The sequence below is a fragment of the Epinephelus moara genome, chromosome 4 (genome assembly GCF_006386435.1).
Source record: "Epinephelus moara isolate mb chromosome 4, YSFRI_EMoa_1.0, whole genome shotgun sequence".
Lineage (NCBI taxonomy): Eukaryota > Metazoa > Chordata > Actinopteri > Perciformes > Serranidae > Epinephelus > Epinephelus moara.
The window spans coordinates 24393196-24420798 of record NC_065509.1 but is presented as its reverse complement, the minus strand read 5'-3'; the positions used below and the strand labels follow the sequence as shown (position 1 = coordinate 24420798).

The following is a 27603-nucleotide window of genomic DNA, read 5'->3' as shown; positions in this document are numbered from 1 at the left end:
ATCACATTAGGAGAACACACTGTAAGAAAGAATGCATATTTGAAATGTAATGTCAGACAGGAACACTTTAGTCAAAGAAAACTTTATTTCAATTTGCAGTATTATATTTAGCGGTATGGCTCTGTTCTGGGGCCTCTCTGCCTTTTTTCGGGCCTACGCAGAAAGCCTCTTCCACACACCTATGTGGAAAGCATAAAGCAGAGAGAGCACACCTCCCTGTCCTTCCATGCGCCTACACGAAAAGCATAAGGCAGAGAGAGCATACCTCCCTGCCCTTCCATGTGCCTACACGGAAAGCCTAAGGTGGAGAGAGCACACCTCCCTGCCCTTCCATGTGCCTACACGGAAAGCCTAAGGCGGAGAGAGCACACCTCCCTGCCCTTCCATGTGCCTATGTGGAAATCCTAAGGCAGAGAGAGCACACCTCCCTGCCCTTCCATGTGCCTATGTGGAAAGCCTAAGGCGGTGAGAGCACACCTCCCTACCCTTCCATGTGCCTACATGGAAAGCCTGAGACAGGGAGAGCAGCAGCAAAGAACCCAAGTGCCAAATATTTACGGTCTGTTTACAAATCGCCTCTGAAGAGATGCAGTGAAATGCCTGTTAATCTGAAATGACATATAGAATTACCTTGACTACCTTAAGTATGATTTGATTTAAGAGGAAAGAGCATCTTAAATAACAGATGAACTCGTACACAAATCTTTAGATGTGGTAACAGCAAGTCCTTAATCAAAATATTACTGATACTTCATATGGCTTATGTTAAATGTAGGAAATCAACGTTTTCATAAAACCAATGTAGCCACATTAGTCAGATTTTGCATCTGTTTGGAAAAATCACCATTGAGTCTTACCTCTATGTTATATTTAGCCCACAGTGAAGTTTGACGCCGTTGCTTTTCCAAGAGAACATTTCTTGTGTTGTTTTATTGAACATTTCAACACACTTTTTATTTTTGTGAATGAAGGTTTTGTATATATCTATTGATCTTGTTATGCCTGGAAGAAATGTCAGTGACACTACTCTGCTCATCTTTCAGTTTCTACAACATACAGTCCCGGTTTTGACAAATACAGTGATTCATTTCTGTTGTTTATTTGCCTCACAGCCAGCAGTATCTCCCCAACCAATGCACGAGATAACTTGTGTATTAGATCAGATTTTCCACATAATTTCTATTCACAAAAACATTCCCTTTATTGTTGTTTGCAGTTGTGTTGTGTTGCGGGTTGTTCTTTTCTTCCCTGCATCTGTTCACCCAATATAAATAGATGCAAATATAAAAAATAAAATACACATGTGCATAATTAGCTTTGGAAACCTGTCAGTGAAGATAAAGCTGCCGTGATTTAAAAAGGGAGATATTTTCACGCTTCAGATCTGCCAAAAGTTGCTTATCTGGGTTTGATGTTATGTAAATTAGACAGACATGACACAGTTGTAAACCGATGCGTCTTCTCTGAAATACAGCATTCATAAAACATGAGCTGCTGTGTTTAAAACAATAATAATTCACACATAACCAGGCTGACAATGCATATAAAAACTCATGTGTAGCTGTCGTACTGTTAGTTTGATTTATCACTGAGAGGAGCGAGTTTTGTCTTCAGCCACTAACATATATATAAAGTAATTTTTGACAGTGCAGTAGTTGATTGTCTTTCAGTGGTCAGTTGGAAGACTGAAGGTAAACGGTGTGGTTCTTGTGCCATACATGTATGGTACTGAAACAAGCAGCAAATTTCAAGCTAAAATGCTAATTATTGCCTGGTTGCGGCCTCTCAAGTGTGAAGATTTGCTTCCTTCCTTTGTCTTATATGAAGACATACTGAATATCTTTGGTTCTTAGACTGTTGCTTACACAATACAAGACATTATAATTGTCTTCGCCCATCACTTACACCTCAGAGTACTTCTATCCTCGTTCATTCTTGGTTACATCTCATATTGATTAATGCAACTCTGTCCTCTTTGGTCTCCCTCTCAAGTGTCTTCATAAACTCCAGTTGGTCCAGAATTCAGCCACCTGTGTCATTACTAGAACCCCCTCCATAGATCATACCACTCCTGTTCTAAAGCAGCTTCACTGGCTTTGTGTTAAATATCACACCGATTTCAAGGTTCTGCTTCTCACCTTTCCTCTCGCCTTCCTAATCAAGCCCCTCCCTACAGTACCTGTCTGAACTCTTTCATATCGACACACCCTCCTGTACTCTTAGATCCTCTTCTGCAATCCAACTCACTTCACATCTACAGGATTGACTACCATGGTTTCTAGAGCCTTCAGCCGTTCTGCCCCTCGCCTCTGGAACTCTCTCTTCCCCATGACATATGCAATTTTGACTCCCTTTCCACTTTCAAAACCTGTCTGAAAACACACCCTTTCAAGCTTGTGTATTGGTCTGATTTTAATGGTGGCACACATACTGAGGCTTGCCCTGGTGATGATTTCATACCTAATATCTATAGTTGTGATTTTTGTCTGGTCATTTTATCAACTTTTATGGTATATTAAGGAATTGTTAGATTTTATGATGCATTGATACATTGCTGCTTGTTTTTTATAACTGTGTCTTCTAAGGTGTCCTTGAATGCTTTAAAAAGATACCTATAAATAAAATGCATTATTATCATTTTCATTTCATTTCCATAACCGCTTATCCCTTTGGGGGTCGCGGGGGGCTGGAGCCTATCCAAGCTGACATTGGGTGAGAGGCAGGGTACACCCTGGACAGGTCACCAGACTATCACAGGGCTGACACATAGAGACAGACAACCATTCACGCTCACATTCCCAGTTAAGAGTCACCAACTAACCTGCATGTCTTTGGACTGTGGGAGGAAGCCGGAGTACCCAGATAAAAACCCACGCTGACACAGGAAGAACATGCAATCTCCGCACAGAAGGGCTCCCACACCATGGGTTCGAACCAGGAACCTTCTTGCTGTGAGTTGTCAATGCTAACCACTACTCCACTGTGCAATATTATTATTTAAATTGTGCATTTTCACTCTTTTCTGCCATTTTATTAACAAAAACGACCAAAATCCTGTATAAATATTAAGCAAACATTTGCAGAAAAGTGCATTTTACATCCAGAAAATTGCACCCTGGACTGACTGACAGTAGCAAAGGTCATAAATGACACTTTCTGTTGACAGTTATGACACATGCCGCACCATGACAGCTCAGGTCTCAGCTACAAACTCAAGCAGAAGCACAGTTCAGGGTTCCCACACATTGTCATGGACAAAATTTCTTTGAGGACCCAGAGTAAAATTTCTATGACACTTACTTATGGCTCTGTGTCAAACCTGCAATTTAATTCAAAAGCAGTAGTGGAGCATAGCATGAAGGTACAGACAGGTACAGAAACTTTGGACTTCATGACCCTACACTGTCATAACATCATTTTTCTCTAATTCAAACGCATCAGATTCAAACTCTATTCAAACATGATTCTTGTTGGCTGGCACACATGAAGGGAGAGACGCAACGTCAGGAGAAAATGAAGACATGTACGTAATGGTCAACAAAACATTTTGGCAATTATTAGAGCTATGTCATGTTAACAGGTAGCCTACAAAAAAAAGTTACATTATGTTAAAGATTATTATCAGAAGATAACTGTAACAATTCCATCACACACAACAAATTTCCATGACTTTTCCAGTACTTTCAAGGATTTTACTGATTCCATGACTTTCACAGGCCTGGAAAATGAGACTGTAAAATTCCATCACTTTCCCATGACAGTGCGACCCCTCTCAAACCTTTTCCCCAGCCACCACCCTCACTCAAACTTTCACCCAATATCCCACCTGTGGAGGAAGCAGAGGCAGGCGGATGAAGGCCAGAAGCACCCCGAGGTCCTGTTGTCGATGCTGGACGTCGTACCGCACCCACATCATCAAAGCCTGGAAGATGGTTTCCTCATCGGGGACGTTGATGTCATCGCTGGAGAGCAGCTTAACAATCTCCGCCGTGGGGAGCAGCAGGAACTCCTGGTTCTGAATGACCTCCAGAAAGTGTTCCTGGAACACAGAGGAGACGTGTAGGAGGCAGATAATCATCAGTCATTAGCCGAGGAGTCAGTCGGTGCGGCGATGTGAGTGTGTGCGTGTTCATACTTCTATACCTATGAGGACCAAATGGCACAAGGACAGAGAGGTGAAGAAAAATGAGCGCAGATAGACAGAGGACGCCAATTTAGAGGTCTCCAAGGACGTTCTCTTACATAACTGATATCCACCCTGAAATACTCTCACTTCTTACAAATTTTGAATGAACAGATGACAGTGTCATCTGTTTCAATTAGCTCACTAAATAAAATGATCCAAACAACAGCAGGCTACAAATCAATCTGGCATAAAGCATCTCCCAAAAAAGCCTCTTGATAAGCTTATACAACAGTTTTGCCGCCGATCGTACATGACACCATTAAACCACTATAATCCTTGTAATGAGAAACAGAGAGCCACTGCACACCAGCATTACCATCACACCAACGCTGCGTCCAGCTCTAAGTTTTGTGGAAGCTGTTCACTGTTGCCTTTCTTAAGATTGATCTTCCATTTCCTGGCCACAAGCCCAGGCGATATTACAGCGCTGCATGGCTACCTCTTCAAGGACATTGTCTCTGGGCAGTTCCATTAGAGATGATACGGTATAAAACACCCTCCTGCCTCTACGCCTCTACAGTTATGGAATACCCAGCATTAAAACACACAGAAGACGTACACAGCAATCTGCGGCCATAATCACGCCCTGATTCCTTCTTGAATGAGGCATCTGAGCATTAATTATTAAGCCGCCTGAATAACTTAGCCTGGATGCTCAACAATTACGAAAAACAAGCACGCTATTGATCATCAACTCGCAACAAATTACAGCGTCTCGGTCCAATCTATTATGAAAGCAGGTTTTAAGAGCTTAACACAGACAGCCTTAATGAAATGAGGGACATCTATCGATCTGTTGTGGCAGCACTGAGGGAGAAATGCCATCCAACTCACTGACACTGCTTTAGACCAATTATTTGTAATTACCAGTCCTGAACAGCTGACAAGAAAATTGAAAGCTCCGCCGAGTTTGTTTTATAAACATTTAAAAGGATGTGTTTTCAGACACTGGCAAACTCATTGGTGGGTAAACTGCTTGGAAAACAAGATCAGCGGGAGAGGATACTAATTGATTTAACTACTGCAAAAGAGTAATTGTGTAATAACAGTGTTTTCTGAGGAGGGGGAACGCTGATGTTTAATGGGTGTGAGGCTGGGAGAATTACTTTTCAACATTTTGATTACCATGCAATTTGCAGAGGCTGGCAGAGACAGATTGCTATTAAGGGTGGGAATCCAGAGCCGGCTCCAGTTAAGAGCAGGCTCTGGATTGTTCAGTCCATTGGAGTAGTATGGCTCTGAGCATATCAGTTTCTTTCGCTGATGTTTTCTGACAGTATCACATTGCAAAATTGACATCAAACTAATGCATCTAACTGCTGGATTCGTGAAACCCGGGATCAGGGTGCAGACGAGGACATGGTCCAAAGAGAAGCTTCATTTTACAAAGAGAGATGACAACAGTGCTGCTTGTAATGTCTGTAAAATGACACACCAGAAATATGCTGAAACATCTGTCTACACAACTTGTGCATAAATTCCAGGAAGGCCATGTATTTGACACTCCGCACACGACTGCCACTGCTTCCCAGCCAAGCAGCACATCTGTTACAGAGGGTAGATATCCCGTCATAGTAACATTAGGTTTTTTCTTAGACTAAGAAAACAAACCCAAATGAAAAGAAATGCAATGTAAATTTTTGAATAAAAGGTAAATCTCACAAGGCTATAACAATGACGAAGGCCCAGACGTTGACGCAAAATGTATGATCTTATGTCTATTTTGATGTTGTTGTTTTTTATTTATTTTTTATTTTTTGTGGTTGGCTTAGGACAGTGGTTCCCAACTGGTGGGTTGCGGGTCTGAATGGTCTGCAAATGATTTGCGAACATGTCAAGTTTGTAAAAAACACACTTTATTTTTTAACTACAGTGAATTTCCGGCACAGAGATTTTATTGTGAAGTACCATTTCCTGCTGTAGAGTGAGTGACTAATGGACAGCTACTTGACAGAGACGGCAAACTAGCTCGATGACATGGCCAAACACAAGTATGATGCTGAATATATTAAACTGTGTGGACCTTGAACTGATGACTAAGGAGGAATCTGGAACCACTGGCTTAGACAGTGGCGGCGCCTGGATGCCAGTCACTTTTAAACCTAATCTTAAGACACATCTTTTTACCACTGCTTTCTCCTGAAATGTGTTTTTTAACTGATGGTTGTTTTATCTGATCTTAGCCTGTAGGTTTAACTGAATTTTACTTTATCTTTTATTTATTTATTCATCATTATTTTTATCTTATTATATGTTTTTATCACCTTTTTTCTGTCACAAATGTATTGCTTGTCTTTATGTTCAGCACTTTGTGTTATATTTTATGCATGAATTGTGCCATATAAATAAAGTTATTATTGTAACTATTATTATTATTAAGCGACAAATAAATGCTTGATTGATATATGACGATGACTTTTCTTGGTTCGTAGCAGACGACAGCAGAATGACTGTGGTAAACTATTACAATAAGAGAGAGCAGGATACTGCAAAACATGTGTAAAACATGTGTTTCCCACAGAGAAAATGAATCAGGAATAAATAAGGGAATGCAAAAGGAATCAATACTGGCATTGGAAACATTATAATCTTCTACATGCCAGTGTCTTAGCTGGTCTTTGTGTTCATGTGTAGCTGCCATGTTTGCATTTCTATGGTATATATTAACATACTTTTTGGCTTTCTTATCTTATTTTGTGTTTTATACTGCTTGTTTTAGAGCTGTACATTTTAATTATGTATTTTCTGTATCAGTCTTCAAAAATAGATTTTTAATCTGAAGAGGTTTTTCTGGTTAAATAAAGGTTAAATAAAATTAAAAACTGTTATATTTTGTTATTTTTCTAAACTGGAATTGATTCACAAAATCCAAGTTATAGCATTTATTAAGATAAGTAACTGAAATATAGTTTTGTTGCTGTGAAGAAAGACTGTCAGCCGAAACAATACATTACATTTTTGTCTACTTCAACATAAAAAGGCGACTCTTTCAGAGAGGAAGAGGATGTCAGAGGCGGATCTCAGCTACTCTGCTCAAAACAAGCTTATCATAACGCAACTGGCTCCCCTCACAACCCAGAGGACGGAGCTCCAGGAAGCCCACAGCTCTCGCTGCTCATTACTGAAGTGATTGAACAGGAAGTTGGCCCTCTTGTGCAGTTTGATGATTAGATTAACCTCGTGGTCCTGGATGGGGCCTATGTAAACAGGCTGAGCAGATGTCCTCTAGGAGATAACGGCTGCCTCATGCTGTCACTTCTGCGCGGCCAGCGAGACGTTATCTGACAAATGTGTGCATGAATCTTAATCCAATGCAAATAATTCTGCCAGAAATATATCTAGAAAGAGTCTGGGCGGCGCACTAATCAATGTGAGGCAACCTGGTATTTCTTACTGACAGCCACGTATAAGCAAATTAGATAAAGTGAAAGCATGAAACTATTCAATTTCTATTCAAATGTGGACGTCACCCATTTCTCTGCTGAAATTAGTTCACTCTGTCACAGGTTATGACAGGTTATTTAAATGAAGTAGCCTCAAAAAACAGGACGGTCACAACCATTTCAATGACCCTATCTACACAGTCATAACAGTGGTTATTATTAAACAGGTTATAATTAGAGTCGATGTGAGCAGAAATTAAAAATCACATATGCACTAAAAAAAGGATTATCATAAATCCCGTCAGCACCTTAGATTATGTGGAGCAGAGTTAATTTGATTCACAGTGTGAGCCGCCTTCCAAGCCAAAGTACATTATAGTGTTAATTAAACTACATTTTTAAATACTCTTGTTACTGTTGGAGCTTTCATTACCGCAGCTCCCTGTGTGTATTCATGCAATGAAGAGTCACTTAGAGAGTGTGATCTCTTCTTCCAGAATAAATAATTTAGCCCACCCAAGCCGTGCAAATGTGCTCCGGCTCTATTCGGCCCTCCTACCATGGTGTAGTTATGAGCCACGTTGAGCAGGTCCACGCAGCCCTGGGCATCTGCGAAGGAGCGTATTCCCAGGCAGTTGGAGGGATGGAGCTGTTTCATCAGGAAGTTACAGCAGACCTGGATGACTTGTGAAAGCTGGAGGAGGCAAGCTGCCGCCAATAAACTCTCAATGGTCTCCTCTTTCAGCTCAAGGACGCCTGCAATGTCAGGACAAGGAGAGTATATTTTATGTCATGAAAAGAGAAACGTTGCATTGGAACAAACTTGATAGTCATCATGTTATTTTACATTTTAAACACAGTGGAGGTGGATATTCCCAACGGCAGCACAGTAAAATGAAGCAAAATCACACTGAAGTGCTGCCCAGTGATGAATTACCTCATTGATCCATTTTAATCACGCTGGATTTTAGAAGTCTCATAACTGCTTACAAGAGCTAGTGAACGTCTTTTACGAGCACTCACCGGTGTAGGCGAAATGAACCAGGGATCTGAGGGCCTCCGGGTCGACTCCCTCCATCTTGATCTCCTCCTGCTTCGCCTCTCGCACGTCGCTGGTGAACATAGCAGCAAAGTAGTCCGACACGGCACTCAGGACCAGTCTGCCATAAATAAAACACGGGAGCATACATTAGTTCGCAGGTCTATGGGAGATCTATATGCTGATTATTTTAAGTGGTCGGTATATCAATCCTGAGATTGTGTTTTCTCAAATGCAGCTTTGCTTCATAAGAAACAGACATACCTTTGCAGTGTATTGTATCACATTGTGCTGTCGGTGTAATCATGCTGAGTGGACTTGTACAGCGCCTTTCTAGAGCTCTGACCTCTCGAAGCGCTTTCACACTACAGAGTCACATTTACCTGTTCACATGGAGGCCGAGGCTACCACACACCTGCTACTCACTTTAGACATTCACACACCAATGGCACAGAATGCTGCACAGCTTTTTTATATGTCTTTTCACTCTGCACTGTAGCAGATAAATTAATAACAGATAAGTTAATATCATGTCGGGCAGGAAATCCAAAGTGTGGGATCATTTTGAGAAGGTGAAGGACGAACCCAAGGTGATATGTAAACTCATCTTCATTGGTCGACTACAAACATGACGTATCATCTGAAACATGTCAGTAGCTACATGCCCATTAGCCACTTAGCACAATCATTACTGCTTTGCCGACAGCGTCATTAACAGGCGGCTCGCTCAGTGTGTGACGTGCACTTGTAGGTAAAATATAGGCCTATATTAATGAAGGTTCATTAGTACGGTTTTGTATTTCTCTGTAATGTAGCACAGTGTTAACAATGTTACTGATACTATTCTTTCTCACACCTTCAACTCAAACCATTGTGTTGCCACGCCCAAAATATATCATTTAATAATTAGATTAATATCGTAAACATGCGGGCGACTAGTCGACTAATGGCCCTAAATGATGACTATTGGTCGACTAGGAAAATTCTCAGTCGGGGGCAGCCCTACATTAGACTGCACTACTGTTACTAGTATTAGTATGATTGTTTCCGACTTGCATAATCTAAACATTTTCAATACCTCCAGATCGTTGTAAAGACCAAAAATGAAAAGAAATATTGAAAAAAGATAGATGTAATTATTTCCAAAATTCACAACACGTTATTATGCAATGAAATATTCTGCCATAATAGTTGGTGTTTAAAAACAACATTCTTACTGTGGTGAAACAGGTGTTTGCTTTCCTGCTTGCTGCACACAAAGTCACATACCCAGGGGCGGATTTTAAAACAATGAGGTCCTGGGCATAGGTATGCAAAAGCGCCCCCCCCCCCAATGTCATAATGCATGTTTTTGTGGTTTTGTATCTCTTTGCAGTCGTTTTGTGTCTTTTTTTTGACATTTTGTGTCTTTTTGATTGTTTTGCCCCTTTTTGCAAATATTTTCTGTCTCTCTGTTGTTCCTTTGCATCTCTTCTTGGTCATTTTGAATCTGTTTCTAGTCAGTACATGTTATTTGAGTGACACTTGCACGCACCTGTATTAACGGGGCGGTCTCATTAAAGAAATCTGATTTAATAATTTAAAAAAAGAAAGAAAAAGAAAGACTAACTCATTTAACTTGGTGAATTACTTTATTCATATTGAGGATTTTGTGCAAGGATTTTTTTCTTAAGGTGATGATGTCATAAAGTATGACGACAGACATTCGAAAACCTCAACAGCACGATGGAGATTTACATGATGGAAGAGGTCACTTTCTCTGTGCACCTACAGACGGACATTTTCATACAACTCTGGGAAAATTAGATGCAATATTTTTAACCTTTGACACCTGACTTTGTTAAGATAATTACCATAAGGAACATCGTTATCTTTTATTTATTAGAATTTCACTTTCTCTCTATTGTGTTCTCTTATTTGTTAGTTTGTTAGCCAAACTGCTGGAAACATTTTACTCTATTTTATTTCATTTTAGCCTTTATCTCTACTTCTCTGGCTGTATATAGCTTAGTCATATCCCCTTTTTCATAGCCATGAGTCAATACAAAACAATATGAGGGTGTGAGGCTTTATTTGTGATACAAGATCCTCTTTTTTGCAACTTTCTCTGTTCATGTGGGCGTAGGTTTTTTAATTTATTTATTTATTTTTTGTAGGTTTTCTTTTCTTGTATATTGATCTGCATTGACGAAGAATATGTTAACGCCGTATTTCAAACATATAACGAAAGTCAATTTTTCCAGCCATATTTGTTTCTAAATGTGATTCACACTGCGTGTGTGGTTTTACACCATGCTAGTTACTGTTCACCCTACACTCTGTATCACTGTGTCAGTGTATGATGTATGAAATGATTCCACATACTTCATGTTGCTAATAGCTACACTGGTCAGACTTCTAATTACGTTCGCTCATTCGTCTGGCTCACATAACACAGTGGTTGATTCATGAAGGAAACCAGAGATCATGCGGGGATACGAGGAACTGAGATCGAGTGACACAGCCCCACCCATATTTCCATAATTCTGTGGTTTCGGGTATTTATACGAATACTTGTTATGTTATGTGTCATTTATTTTGTCTCCACACCGTCCCTGCTTTCCTTGCTTGTGTCCTCTGAGCACATACAAAGCCAGAGCGAGAGTCGGAGAGCTGATTATTTCAACTAGGTCAGTCACTGATACTTCTTTCTCTCAGTGGAGCATTCTGGTTTCTGTTTCATGAGTCTGTCTGGATGAACCAACAACATTCGCAGACACACATAAGCACACGCACTCAGTGAACGTGATGCCTCTCTGTATTCAGGGGATGTCACTGGGATCTGTTCAATTCAGCCACTGAACCAAGGCTGGATGCTCAAATATTGACACCTCCATGTTTGGGATCACAGTGCTCTCCCAGGGAGCAAACGTAAGGTGGAAATGAGCGAGGGCAGAGGTGTAATTACATCACAGCGGTGTGCATTATTTAGATGCAAACCACTGAACAGTGAGTGGGCACATCTTTCCTGTCACCTGCAAAATCAGAGGAATCTCACTTTGCATTTCAAAGATTATCTTCCTCATATGGATCGGCACCGGCAAAATACACTTCAGCATGCAAACTGTGGTCCAGACCAAAGCCTGAGCGCTCGCATCGACGGCTTAATGAAGTGAATCCAGATGAGCTTCTGTGTCTCTTCACTGGAGCCGATGTAGGTTGTAATTGATGCAATCAAAGCGGACAGAAACAGCAACACCAACCTGTGAGCTGGTATCTTGTGATCCCCGGCTATCAACAGGACATCGCACAGCTGCTTGTGCTGGAGGTAGGTCTCCATCTTACGGAAGGTCTGTTCTGCATGATTTGTGGCCTGGAAGAACTCGTCGGAGGAGTTGGTGTTCATTCTGGAGAAGGTGCTCAGAACCAACCTGAGGACGAGAAGACAGACGTTGTAAGAAAACAGACCAAAACCATGGACCCTGTCTGTGTGTCTACTTTGCATTCTGTTCTGTGTATGTGCAGTTTTTCATTGCAATTTCAAAGAAACCTTCCCACTTTCTTTGCTTCAGAACATTGCATGAGGCTTCCTCTAAGTGATCACAAGACTTTTTAAGACCTGTGAACAGAAGATTTTTGGATTCCTCTGGAGTCATAAACCACAAGGAATTAAAAAAAAGTGCCGTACACAATAATAATTATGAAATAGGTGGGTTAAAACCACCAAGTCTTGTGGCACTGTGACTCACTCTAAAGGCTGCCTTTGCTCAAAAAATGTACTTGCATAAGGGCTGGTTTTCATCCAAGTTATTGGAAGCTACTCCGCTGTGCCAATGAAGTTTTACCTATTTTCGCAAATTCAACCTAGTCATATGGGCTCAGTTGAGAAGATACTTGGAAACTCATCTGTGCTATTGCTTTCAGTTTAATCCTCCTGAGAACAGAGACAAAGTTTTGCATCAGGTTATATGGTTTAACTCCAACACTGCGATTGAAGGGAAACCAGTTTTTGGAAGTCTTTTTGAACATGGTGTTAATGAAGAAGGAAAACATGTGAGTTACGACCAGATCACTGACATGTACTGTATGACACTATCGGTTCTCTCCAATCCTTTAATCAGTTGGTTTCTGCTCTTCGAATGCACTTGATGAGAAAAAACAATGATGGAAAATACAAACTGTTAGTCTGTCAGCCGGGAAGACACAGGAAGATAAACCGAAACACCAGTCCTTGGGAAGTATTCCACACAGTACTGATCAAAAATGGGAGGATACTTTAAACTGCCCTGTACCATGGAAACTAGTTTTTGGTTTGATATTTAAAACAACTGTTGACTCAAGGTGTTTTCAGTTAAAAATAATTCATAACTTTCTGGCTACTAGAAAAACAGTACAGTCTTTTTTGGTACTGTCAGATTGTATCTGTTTAGGGTGACGTTCAAAAAATGTGCTCAAGAATGAGTTTGCACCTGGAGCTGGATCTCTCCTCTGTGATATTGTGTTACAGAAATAAAGACTTATACTGTTAATTTGCTTAAATTATTAGAGAAAAGGTTCATCTATAAGGCAACTGGAGTAGAATCTTTAAGCATGTACAGATGTAAGGGCTTTCTTAAACACCAGTTCATTTTGGAAGGATATTTAAATAGATGGGAAAAGTGTATTGAAGCTGAGGGGCAGTGAGAACAGATATGTGGCCTTACTTAAAACAGTGACTGGCCTCTATTCTTATCTCTTCAAGAATGCCTGTTGTTTTTGTCACCTTGTACTTGTCGCAGTTGAGCTAGTTTTGAACATTGTTATGCCAATATAAATATTTCTATTGTATGACTATTTGGCCCTGTGTTGTGTGAGGTACACTGTTTAGCTTTGGCTGCTGTTTTGTTTGTTTGTTTCTGTTTTTGTGACGATGCAGTGATGCTGTTTGTTTGTGTATTACACCTGCTCCACTTCTAAATGCAAAGAAGTGACAAAGAAAAAAGAAAATGAAAATACAATTGTGCAAAATAAATACAATTCAGTTCATTCGGGAACCATTTTCCCGAGATAAGATCTTATAGAAATCCAGGGTCCATCATGCAGCACCAGCCTCAGGTAGCCAGCCGCAAGCAGACAATGGCAAAGTATCATGGGAGTAAAGTTAAAAATAGAATTACTGTAGTTTTATTTTTTCTCCCAACGTTAAGACCTGACATGAACACTGTAAGTGGACTACTTGATTACTATAAGCACATTATTTACACAGGATTTGTAAAGGAGTGATTGTGTCCTGAGCTTTCTGATCCATATAAGCAGCTGATCACAGTAACCGTGACCACCAGAGGCGGCTGTACTGACGTATTTATTTTGGACATAGAATTCTAATAAACAGTGAGCTGTAAGCGTTAACATTACTCGAGGGAGACTTTACAGAACAGACAAGAAAAATTCAGGTGAAATAAAGAAGGAAATTATTATTTAGGGAGCGTAATTAATGAAACAAATTCATTTCACCCACTGTTTCCTCTTCCTGTCCACCATCGTAAGTATGAAAACAACAACAGTAAAAGCTGTACACAGTGAGATAAGCAACAAATGATTGAGGACACAAAAGAGCTTATTTGGACATATGACACTCCTGGATCCTCGACTCCCTGAGGGCCATCTGCATCTTTCTTGCCACTCGAAGCTGAAATTAAAACTGTTACGGACTAAACTCCGTATAAGTCGATAACTAAGCGCTGCAATCCAATGGGACGAGCCAGCGCCACAATCTATGCAACAGACAGAAATTCCCTGTGTCTGCACGCGTGCATGCCTTTGTGTCTGTTCCTGTGTGCATCTGCATATCAGCGTGCGCACGTGGGCTTCCCAAAGACGGGGACTTAACAAGTGAACAAGCCTGTTCCTTGCAGCATTGTGGCGAAGGCTGAGTCCCCGTCCCCACAGGCTGCTAGATTACATGCCGTTCTACAGGCACCCGAGTAATCCCACAGACTCGTGGCGAATAATGCAGCCCAGACACTTCGGTGTCCTTCACACAGCCGAGTCCAGTCATTGACATTTAGGGTTGTTTGTTACGCCACATAAACAGACCCAAGCCGCCTCACCGAGGGATTTTACTGTCATCTCACGGTCCTGTGGCTGTGTACAGACTGATTGTGCTCGAGAAAAAAAAGTCTCTGCTATTTAAATCAACACTTTGCGTCATTACAGTTCATACACTGATATGAGAGCTGCGTAAACTAGTCAAGTTATACATTTGTCAATACAAATGCACTGAAAACCACCTAATGCTCGGCAGCACTGAGTATCGGCACATACTAAGATTGATAACACAGGAGGGATGGAGGGGGCGACGGCTCCTATCGATGTCCTGATTAACACACTATTATAAAGTTTTTAGCCGAGTGTGTGACTTTCTCCTCTTTGATTAACAAAAGCAACAACATTTCCCCTCGGGGAGTTGTTTATACCGCCCTCAGGTCACCGCAGTATCCTATAGTCTAATCTTTATTGGGAGACTTTATGCTAAATGCGAGAGTAATTTATTGCCCTGTCACGATAATTCCCCACTGACACCGGAGTCTTGGAGAGGAACACCAAACAAGAGTGAATAAGCAATGGGGCCGTAAAACTGAGACACATTGCCTTTGTATTGGCTCCGAGGCATGCTGTAAGGATTTCTCATGCCTACCAATCTCTCCGACACTAATTGCTTTGGTATCACGTTCTAGGGAGCAGTAAATTTCTCTGAGGTGTGTATTTCGCTTTCAGTGGAGGGTTGGATCATCAGAGGTATAGCCCAATTTTATTGAGGCACTAAAGCCTCAGAACACCTTACTCCAGAGAAACTGCTGTGGGGACACTGCTGTACGTCGCATATTACCGAGCAATTCAAAGACAGCCACAGACCCTAACAGGGCCTATAGATTTCTTACGTGGTCTACAAACTACCTCGATGTGCCGACTTGCATTCCTAGAACAGCGGGAGGGTAAATTAGCCTATATAAAAGAATACAATCGAGCAGAGTAGAATATAGGAGGCTTCTATTTCCCATGCCACGTTATCCTACAGTACACATGATGCTTTCTTCCTTCACTGAGCACATTTCACCTGAAGTCTTGTCATTTCCTGCTCACACCTCCCCAAAGATATCACACCACAATGTGACTAAATAATTGGATCAGAGAAAAGACACTGCATATTCAAAAAACTCTAACGAGCTGTTCAGGTGAAGCAGCTGTGTGGTGCGGAGCCTCTTTTAAGGCTCTGCTATAGTAACTCCATATGCTTGATTGTTGGTTAATCTGTTGATTATTTTCTCAATTAATCCGTTAGATGTTTGGTGCATAAAATGTCAAAAAATGTTGATCAGCCCAAGATGATGTCCTCAGATGTCTTGTTTTGTCCACAAACCAAAGAAATTCCGTTTACTGTCTAAAGCCCTTTTCGCATGGGATTATTATTAGCTGTGATTTAGAAATCCACCCCCACGTCTGTGGTAGCAAAGTCTGTATTTGACTTGAATTTACAGACATTATATGATGTGCACAGTCATATGTAACTCCACTCCACAACACAGAAACACTACGCAGCACCACTAGCGATGATGTACAGTCTTAACCTCCTTTTTCCTTTTACCAGCCCCCAGCTTTTGATTGGTGTGCATTTTTAATTTCTCCGAACTATTTGGATATGTAAGACCTGACAAGTATAAAAAAAAACTAAGCAGTAAGCAACTAAGCAAAAAACTAAGTTGTCTAGTTTTTTTTTTTTAACACTTTAATTTTATTGTTTTTACAAAATGTTATAAAAAGGTGGAGGAAATAAAGGAATATAAAACAGAATACAAAGAAACAGAAGTAAGTATACAAAAAAATAAAAATAAAATACAAAGGTCCAGATTGCCCTGTGTCTCAAAAACTATTCATCCCTGTGACATAGTCAGTTACTGAGTTGTGTCGTCATTGATTCCTCCTGCCATACTGCCCAAGCACAACACCATGCATGATCTAAGTGTATCATAACCCAAAATTTTAATAATAACCATATGAATATTTACCCAAAATACATGAGTATGATCCACATTTATTGCCCTGTATCTTCTCCAACATGGTTGCTGCTACAGCAACCAGCAATCTGTTTTGTAATAAAGAATCTGATTATATTCTTCCAGCAGTGCTCTCTCCAAGTACGAGAGGATGTTGTAGACTGCTGTGTTCTCCAAATATGCAACCACTCATCTTCTGTGATATTCACACTTCTTTTTCCCCATTGTAGCTTTACATTTAGTCTCGTGTTTCCTCTTCTCTCTAATAAACACTCATATAGTGTAGATATTATTTTGTATTTCTTTGATTTGTGAACTCCAATTACGGTTCTGTTTATTCCATTTTCATCCAAATTTACTGTATGTTTTATTTCCCTGTCATAAAAGTCACATAGTTGTAAATAATTAAAGTGGTCCTGGTTGTTTGAAGCATAGTTTTGTTTGAGCTCTTGAAAACATCCTTTATTATTGTGTTATGCCATTTGGAATCCATTGTTTGAGGCTTAACAGGAAGTAGTTTTTTGGAAAAAACATGTCCTCATATGGGGACAATGGGTTTATTTTTAACAGTCACAAGTGTGTAATAAATTATAAAACTGTTTATTTCAATACCTGAACATTGTTGTGCAAAAACAAAATCACAAACAATTGTTGAATGTGTTGTGACTGTTTGGGTTAGACGTCACTGTTCAGGTCTAAAACTGTTCAAAACTGTTCAATTCAATGCCTGAATACAACAGTGCAAAAACAAAATTGCAAATAATGCAACATTTCTAAAAGCCTTGTGATTTGTTTGTTTTGTAACTCTGTACTAAATTTACCCTGATCCATAGTGCAGTCTATGAATGTCCTTTTTGTGTGTAGGAACAGTCTGTCACACCTAGTCGGCCTGTGTGAAATGCTGGGATAATACAATAACAAGTACTTCTTAATTAACAGCATTTTAGCTCGTTACTGTTTCTCAAATTAGTCAAATTTGTTGCCATATCAAACTACAGTTGTTATTTAGCACAAATAAGTTTCAATCATAAACTTTGATCAGGTTTTGTACCTTGTCCACTTTTGTGTCACGATCAGCTGCAGACTGAGTAGTAAAGTGTCCACAATCAAGGACAACAGGTCTAAATTAAGCAGAACGAAGTATAAGGTGCAGAAAACCCAAAATGTGATGTCCTCATATGCGGACACAGGGTCTCAGGAGGTTAACTGTGGGTTCAACAAACAGAACCAATTCTGCAATACACCCATCGCTATCCATCTCATCATCTTTCGAGATTTCGCTCTTCTGATTGATTTGAGCTTGCTTTTTTTGTGAACAGGTCTCTATGCTGTGTAGCGAGATGAGCCTCCTGTGCCCTCCCTATAGAGGAGTAAAGAAACCAGAAAGTATTCACGTTTAAGAAGCTGGAATCAGAGAATTAATACTCAAACTGCTTAATCCAGGGGTGTTAAACGCACCGCCACCCACCAGAGGGTCTCATTCGGTCTTTCAGATGACTGTATGAAAGACATGATTGGACCTACATCATTCTTATCTGCCAATTTCAACAGCCGTCTTTATATTATCATCGTTTTCTTACAGATCTTTCTTCATATAATACTTCATATAACGGATATCAACATAAGCCACCATGTCCTGATGAGATGCATCATAAACACTGTGACCTTGTATTAATACAAAGTCATATATATATATATATATATATATATATCAAATTGGGCTGTACGTGACCCCCGAACTAAAATGTGTGTGACATCCCTGGCTTAATCAGTTCTGAAATTAGCTGTTGATAAATGCAATGGTTGACATCTAATCAATTACAGTGGAGGTATTTTAAATATCATGTTTAATGTCCCTTCCTCTGTAATTATTCTGACTTCTCGCCGTGCCGAAACTGCCCTCCTAGATGAATGGTCATACAACTCAAGATGTGCTTTCGTCAGCCAGGATTAGCCCCGAGCTGTAGAGGTTATGAGTCAGACATGTTGCTGAGAATCTCACTCTTATTCCAACTAGTGTCAACTCCATCCCTCTACAAGAGCGAAAGTCGTGCCTGCCTGGGCCAAATGGGAAATGTCTCTTTCAAAATGGATTATAACAGCCATTTGCCCCTGAAGGCTGCTGAGGAGCTTGGGTTGGGTTGAGAATCCAACAACTCCTACAAAGCCTCATGCAGCATGTGCCAAGTCTATATATTCCATGAGATCTTTCTGCCTCTGTGCTTTGACAGTCGGTATTACTGTCATTCGGCTTTGTGTGGAGAGAAATATACACACTGACTGTAATAACTTGATCCCGGCAGTGAGGCTGAGATGATAACTCTGCGCAGAAATAGATTTTCCTCTCTGCACTTTTACTATCTCACCGAGCCCTCGCAACAGACATTCTTCTTCTGATGCCATTGTTATACCGGACATACTTAATATTGATAATGATGGAGGAAATGGAGCTGAGTGCGGGAGCCATGTCTTTTGAAATCTGCTCTGAATGTGGCCAGTGGGCCCTTTATGTTAGGGAGTGCAGTGGAAAATTGCCGCTGCTATTAACAGAAATGAAATATTGCCTCCGTATAGCTTCTCCCCTCAGCTTTTACCAAAACCGCACACGTTGTAAAGACGAAGTGACGGCGGAAAGGCATGTCAGCAGAATGTCTGCGAACAGCTAATGAACATCTCAGGTGGCGTACCGACTCCTGTTTTGAATATTAAGAAACTGCATCAAAAGGAGTTAAATCCCGCACATGAAAATGAACAATCGTCAGTTGAAATATCTGTTCGTTTAATAATGAAAATCTACATAATTGACTTTTACACACACACACACGTGAAATATCTGTTTGAAGCCACTGGGGAATAATTTGCCAGGAGACGAATATATTTAAAAATAGAGATTTAATTTCTGCTGTTGTTAAAGCCAGCATGTTAACACTGGAACAGGTATGATTCATTTTAATGCTTCATCTTAATTCCATATTGAGATGTTCAGTCCCTGTTTATAGATTAGCTGTGACCACAATGCTAAGCTCTGCACTGCAATGACGAGGAATTTGGTGTATACTGGGTGTGTGTGTGTGTGTGTGTGTGTGTGTGTGTGTGTGTGTGTGTGTTGGGGGTTGGGGGCGTCCTGTAAGTGAAAAATGTGCAGATCTTAGCAGAAAGCTCCTCACTGCTTTGCTGATGGCAGGTTAACTCACATAGTGTATGAGACTGTCATCACTGTTAGACTGTCTGTAATTTATTTATATCTGATGCTTGTGGGTAAACAAATTAATCCACATTATTAAAGCAGAGGATCCTGGCTCACCCACTGTACATATTAGACACGTGGATAGAGCTTTGCATCCTAAAGGCTTCTGCAACCTATCTAGCATGGTGAGCTTAAAGGTCTATTGTGTAGGTTGTAGTGTCACCTAGCGGCAAGGTTGCAGATTAGGTGTCGCAGAACTATGACGGCCGACGCAAAACATGAATGGTCAAGAGCCAGTGTTTGGTTTGTCCGTTCTGGGCTACTGTAGAACAACATGATGGACTCAGTGGAAGAAGACAATTCTTATTTTCAGGGGATTATTGACTAATAAAAACATAGTTATGAATATTATACACCACTTCTGCAAATAGATGTCCCTAAATCCTGCACACTGGACCTTTGAAACCATTTAGAATTAAAAAGTCAATCATTTCATGGACTGTACAAACCAGGGATGTCCAGAGTCTATCTCGGGGGCCAATTGTGGCCCATGGACCGATTTTAAACTGCCTGTAGTTTGTTGTCCAAAATAGACACCACACACTGTTGGTAACTCAAACAAGATCACTTTGCATTTTTTTCAGGATGATGGCAAGACTATCATGAGTTTGTAGACAAGCAAACAAACAGTTACTAACAGCAGGCATTTTCTGTTAGACAGCAACGAAGCGTTAAGTGGACAGCGAGGGCTGCCACTTTCATGAGCAGTGAAAAGTTCAATACTTTTTCACTGAAAGATGAAACATTCGTCTCATTTGTATGTGATATTTTTTTAAATAAATATGTTGCGAGACACAGCTGGCCCCCATTCAAAAACGTTTGGACGCCCCTGGTATGAATTTATGGACATAGCTACTATGGTGTCAGACTCCTGTTTTGAAGTCTGTAGTTTAGCATTTCGACCATCGCCATCTTGGATTTTTTGGCGCCAGAAGTGACCAACTGTGCGTTCCAATACCCACACTACCATACTATATCACCGGGAAAAGATTTAGTATGTCCCATTACACAGTACGTCAAAAGCAGTATGCCAAAAATACCAGATTACCAGAGGTCCGATTTTGCAGTATGCAAGCCAGCATGCTTTTCTGGCTCTTCTGATGCACAATCCTCTGCGCAGCGGACGATACGACACATCTATTGAGCTGCAAACAGATGACGGCTAATTGACAGCTCCCAAAAGTCGCAATGATGGATGACAGCGCATTCCAGTAACTAATGACAAGTCGAATAGTAATAATAGAAATACTGATTAAGTGAGCAAAATAATCACAAATATCACCAACAACAAAGAAAATAACTATGAATTTATTTATTTTTTTAATCTACAAGGTAGCAGATATAAAAGCAAGAGGGTCAAAGTTCAAGGCGCAATGCTATGAGACAGTAGTATGTCCCGACTGTGCATACTGTATGCAACAGTACGTACTTTTTAAGGGCAGCTGCAGTACCTACTAAAGTTAAAAAGAAAGAGTATGCGATTCGTAACGCAGCCCATATTTGGACAAGAGGATGGAGCCGTGGATGAACGAGGGTTGGGTCTCACTCATAGACTAGTAACGCCTCAAAGACAGCCTGTCACTCAAAGCAGCCATGCAAGTAATTATGAGTAACTTTAAGCCTTAATTAAATGTAAACAGGTGAGTTATATAAAAATTCACCCCCGTACAGTTGTCGTGAAGGGGAAACTAGCTACAGAGACCAAAACTGTTTCTTATACCAGGCTGTAAACATTTTTACCTTTGCTATAAAGTTGGGCATTTTAACATGGGGGTTTACGAGGATTGACTGGCTCTATTGGCTTTTCGAAGGACTGCAGTTTTTGGGACCATGCTGGCTTCATTTTTCACCTCTGGAGGCTGCTATGATTGATCATTTTGCTGCATTTCTCTGAAATCCTACCACAGTTTTTTCTTTCTATTCTATATTCTAGCCGTGCATGTGATAGAAAACCTACTGGATATTTTCTAAAACACCTCCCTGCAGTTGGATATGATTAAGTTAATTTTTTGTCTACACTGCCACATTTTCAGCTTGATCACAGTTGTCCATGCTGCTGTGATTCCTTTTCAATGCAAATTGCCTGATGCGAGTGCCTCAGGACACTGTTGAACGGAGTCACGGCCCCTGCTAATAGTGCCCATGTAAAATTCATAGAAAGATGTGTCAGGGATTATTTTCTTTGAATTAGGGCCATTTGACGGGGAAAAAGTGACTGATCTGCATCAGAGGAGAAACGAGGAAATACGTCCAGCATATAATGCTGCTGTATCACTTCTCACCACCTTCTGCAACTGAAAACTCCGGCTTGATCTTTAGCTTCCATCTGAGATGGCCGTGCTGCGTACAGAATGCTGATTTGGCAAAGTTAAGGAACGCTCAGAATCAATTACATGCGGGCACAAAATCTCCTTACACCCCCGAGGATGTCATTTTGAGATTACAACAGATATACTGTACTTTGCAATTTACAGCCTCTTAAGGACGCCTCCGCTGGATGTGTCACACCCGAACCAAGACCCTATAAGCCTTGTGGTGTTGAGAGACATCCAACAAATATCTGAATTACTGCTGTTGACAGGGGGAGAGGTGGTGGTATTTCTTTTCCAAGGCGGCAGAGAGGGAATTGAGATATCATTCAAACTAACAGCCCGCTGACTCAAGCCTCTGTTAGTGTTTATGTGGGAGAGGTCAGGGTTTCCATTCCATTCAGGTTAACTTCTGTCATATATTCTCTGCCGACGATGGCGGAGAGGTTATTGGGATGAGAGTCATGAGGACACAACAAACATACAGTACATAGATTACTACAGCACATTAGGTGGAAAACAGCATGACATTATCTCCTACTTACTTCAGCGCATTCGAATTAACAGCTGTGTGGATACATACCAGTCAGTCGGAGGAGAAAGGTTAACTAAATTCAGCAGAGAGCTAACACAACAAGAATAATTACACCAGCACAGACCACGACATGAATGAGTCACTGACTTCTGAGTTATCCTCAGTACTCATGGTACCCAGGCAGGATTATAAGTGTGCTACAAAACTTAATTAACTCCATCACATATCAATAAAAAGATCTGTTTTATTAGCTCAGTGAAAATGTTTCCAATAACCTTGCTACCACATAAGCTCCTGTGAACTAATGAGAATATCTGTAAAATTCCTTATTAAGAATATTAATACCATACATCAATTCTCAGCCCTACTTACACATACAGATATTTTTGCAAACAGATATTCCCCTCTACATTTTGGCCTCTCGTCTACATGCAAATGAAGTTACAGGTCACTAAAACAGAGATTCTAAAGTGGATATTTTTATATAAACAAATCTCTTCAGTTCGCGCAAGCCCATTGTTGCTTTGTGTAACGAGCACATGCTGGAAACAACAACAACAATGGCGGACTACTCATTTGCAAACTTTTTGTTAGCGTTGTTTGGTCACATGACTAAAATTAAGCACAGCATTAGTTCAGGCAGGACACGATGTCAAGCTCAACTCACATCCCAGTTACATCAGCTGATCTCAAACAGCCAATCAACTGACGGAGTAGCTGATTGATAGAAGGGAGTCAGCTGATAGGTAACATGATTCCTTTCTATGCAACCAATTGGCAAATCTCATTCAGGGTGCCATATTTAAACTGCTCTGACCTGCCTACTGTTGCTGCTTCCTCTGCAAGCTGCTTTGCAACCCACCTCCACCCCAGCTCCTCCTTTTCATGCTGTGTCTGACCTATCAATGTCATTTCTGTTTGTCACTGATGCTGCTCTGTTCCTGGGGGTCTTTGCTGCGGCTCTCCCTGCTTTAGGCTTTCCATGTAGGCGCATGGAAGGGCAGGGAGGTTTGCTCTCTCTGCCTTAAAGCCTTCCTCATTTGCACATGGAAGGGCAGAGAGGTGTGCTCTCTCCGCCTTATGCTGTCCACATAGGCATGTGGAGGAGGCTTTCTGCGTAGGCCGAGGAAAGGCAAAGGGGCCCCAGAACAGAGCCATACCTCCAAATATTATACTGGGAATTGAAACAAAGAGAACAAGAGCTGTCGCTGCACACATTGTTCTCACTCCACCTCAGCATTTTAAAGTCTGCCAGTAACAGCAGTTTTGGATCAGACCCGGTTGAAGCCAGCAGAAGTTGGGACACTTTCCAGAGTGGGATTGTTGTCGATGAGGAATGGAGAGAAAACATGTCCAGAGCATCACTTGTATGTTTGAGTGAGCTCCTTCATCCTTATATCAAACAGGAATCAACGGGGATGACATCTCCAGTGTTTGTAAAAGTTGACATTAGTACACTTTGCTACCTGTGTGACATGGGGAAACTGCTGAAGACATCTAACACTGATAAGTGTGTGGGGTTGTTTTGGTGCTCTTGTGTGGAGATATTCTGTAAAACAAAGGTGGCGTGGACAGAATCATTCAAACAGTGGGGGAAATATCTGTATACGTGTAGAGAGCGCCTTAAAGTCGAGCAGAATTCTACATGTATACTTTTACCATATTGTTTATTCCAATACGATACATCCACAAGTTAGAATGAACTGTTTTCATTGACACTGTCAGTTAGCTCAGTTTGACAGCAATCTCAAATATTAATAACAAAAAGTGAGAAACCATATTAATGAAAGAATGGAATGAACTGATGGGATGGCTTCCTTGTCGACATTGTGTGAATGAAACTAATCACTGAGGAGCATGTACCACAGAATGACTGACACACATTTTCCAACTACAGAGAAACGGCTAAAACTTTTGTATTTTTCACAGCCAGCTAGAACTCGATTCTTCATTCAGCCTGAGGGATTGTGACAAATTATGTGTCAAGGATTTATGATGTGAGACGTAATAGGGCCACCCAGCTGGTGGAGTAAATTAATGTGCATATCTCAGTGACATCCACACATCTGCTTAGCCGTCGATGAACATGCAAGCCATCACTGGCCTAATTCACTGTGCAACTCTGAACACAGGTGCCGAGTGACAGGGTTTCCATTATGAAGAAAGTTGATTGAAAAGTGGCACCATGACGTGCAACCTTTCTTACTATTACAGCCACTGCATGATCAGACAAATATCAGGCCTTGATAAATCAGGTGCTGACAGGGTGAGTCTGAAAGCAGGAAGGTACTGAACTGTCTGTCAGTATTCTTAAAGGAATACTATCCAGGAATTGACCCTTCCCTAAGCCCCGCCCCTTTGTGATGGTCTGACATCCCAAGCATGGCAGTAAGCATGGAGCCCACACTGTAACTAACTGCACTCCCTGAAGAAATATCATCATATTTTTGTAAAAATGAAAGAGTGATTCCAGAGATAAGCAGACAGAGGGGTCTACAGTCTGTGTTTGAAGGATATATCCAGGATGTCAAACTGACTCAGCAGTAACAACAGGTTCAAAAGACAAAGATAGTTAGAAGTTAAAGCCGAACTATAGGCTACAGATCACAGTGTACAAGTGAACCACCACATCACTGCTGATCACCACAGAAGACAATGAATATAAAGGGAGACTTTGCTGATACTGAACCAGCTGTGTAGACAATGAATATAAAGGGAGACTTTGCTGATACTGAACCAGCTGTGTGGCATTGCAGTGTGTCCAGATTGGCTTCATCTGCACACACTGCGATGACACACAGCTGGTTCAGTATCAGCAAAGTTTCCCTGCTTCCCTTCACTGGTTCCTGTACAGCAGGGCTGGCCTTTTGTTCACTGTTATAATCATTAAAAAGCAAAAGCAGCATGTGTATACATTCAGTAGGCTACATCTTCAGTAGCTAGCTAGCTAACCCTACACTTTTCAGGGTTTGATTCTGGTTTTGGAACAGGGAAGAAACGTATATCTTTTTCCAACCTCTCCAGGTAACGAGTATCATTAATACACGACGTGCCCCAGGCACAACATTTAGCTCCAAATCCACAAAACCAGCCTGAAAATGAAGGAAATCTGAAACGACTGCATTAGAGTCAATGGAGCACAGCTTTGTTGTTGTCAGACCCTGGTCTGAGCCGGCCTGATGCTACGTTATGATTGGCCAGTCTGCTTCTAGGGGTGGGACTTAGCAAAGGGTCAATTGTCGGCTGGAAAAGCCAACCCCAGATTCGCTATATTTGTGGTTTTTTGGCACCATGTCCATCCTAGCTTCCTCTTGGATGTCTGCTGCTTACAGTCTGGCACCTGGTAGCTACCATTTATGATAAGGAATGTCCCAAACCCAGCAAAATAAAAGGAAGATACGGGCAGAGGTCAGGGTTTCTGAAGAAAAATACACCCCCACACTCTTCTAGTGGGTCATAAGTGATGATTGAGAGTCTATACACTGTTCTTTAGAAAAATTCTGCATGGTATACCTTTAATTAAAGAATGTACAATTCATTTTCTGTGTACGTTGTTAAAAGCCTGGGTGGAAATATTAATCAAACCATTAAAAAGACTAAAAACTCCACTGCTGATTATCAAATTCATAAATGGATACCAGGACAACCAAGTACAGCCAAGCCAAGGATGAATTTTATGATCCACCAGAGCAGAACCACTTTAATATTTCAGTATCATTGTCAAAATATGATGGCTCTGCTGTATTTTACATGGCCAGCATGAACTCAAGGTCCCCCCCGAGAGCCCGAGAGTTACACATTTTCACTGTGAGGCACATCTTTTATGCATGCACTCCTCACATACAGGGACCCCAAAACATGAACATCTGCCAATTATACCAACAAGAAGAGCAGAACATCGAGCTGATTCCAAAACTGCATCTTAACTCGGAATAATTCATGTTCTCTTCAGGGGGACTCGACCGTACACTGCCCCTGGCGTTCATTTAATCCACATTGACACATTTTTGGCGGTAGATAGAGAGTGTGTATTTAGAATTACCTGCTTAATCGCGGTGAGCTCTTTGCGAAACAAAGGGACAGGTTCACTTTCATTGTTCATTTCATCAGCAGGTGCACGGAACAAAAGCACCCGGGGAAGCTTAAGGACCAATCACCTTAGAATGTCACAGACAAGATAAAAGGGAGACTTGGTCTTTTCATCCTTGATGTGAGGTGCTTTTAGTGTTCTGCCAGACAGCACGCACACACACACGCACACACATCTCTAACCTGTTTACTTCCTGGAAGAAGATGTAGCATCACAGGGAGGACAGGGGGGGAAAACACAACCTGGAAAAGCAGGGGGTGGGATTTATAGCTGGAGAATGACCCTGAGAGTTTGTCACCAGGGTCTGTGAAAAGATTTCAGTGGAAAATAAATTAAATAACCTGTGCCAGCCTATAGTTATGATAGCTTTGGCTTATAAAGTGGTTGTAGTGGCAGTCTAGATAATTCATGTGATTGCACCGCTTCCTCTTTTTATAGGTCCGGTACGTGTTACGTGATGTAATGGCTCTTTCCCGCTATCCACTTTTAACTCTATGGAAGAACACATTAGTGTAATGTGTAAAATCTGAATACTCTGGAGGAATCAGGCAAAGTCATACAGTGCATGTAATCTGGACCACGACACAGACCAGGGAGCAGAAAAAAGCCACTGGCGTTCAGTCCACTGAATAATTAAAAGGATGCTTTATTGGTTTACCCTGCCTAACATGCTGTGGACAATGAGAGTGAGCCGTCCCCAGGTGAGCCATGGTGGCAGCTGCCGAGCCAGAGTAAATTGGAACATGATAGCTGTGCAGATAATTTAATCTTAGCTTCATTAAAGGATCTACATGCAGGATGG

General features: G+C 41.0%; 1 protein-coding gene across 3 annotated transcripts in view; it reads right to left on the bottom strand.

Moving 5' to 3' along the window:
- klhl4 (kelch-like family member 4) overlaps window positions 1–27603 on the bottom strand; it is a 56432-nt gene that overhangs the window by 18813 nt on the left and 10016 nt on the right. For all 3 annotated transcript variants that reach the window (XM_050043021.1, XM_050043022.1, XM_050043019.1), the window contains exons 2-5: window positions 11851–12018; window positions 8593–8729; window positions 8129–8325; window positions 3827–4039 (exon numbers count right to left, since the gene is read on the bottom strand). In XM_050043021.1, the coding sequence (XP_049898978.1) occupies window positions 3827–4039; window positions 8129–8325; window positions 8593–8729; window positions 11851–11993 (690 nt within the window). In that variant the 5' untranslated portion in view covers window positions 11994–12018. The remainder of the gene's footprint in view (window positions 1–3826; window positions 4040–8128; window positions 8326–8592; window positions 8730–11850; window positions 12019–27603) is intronic.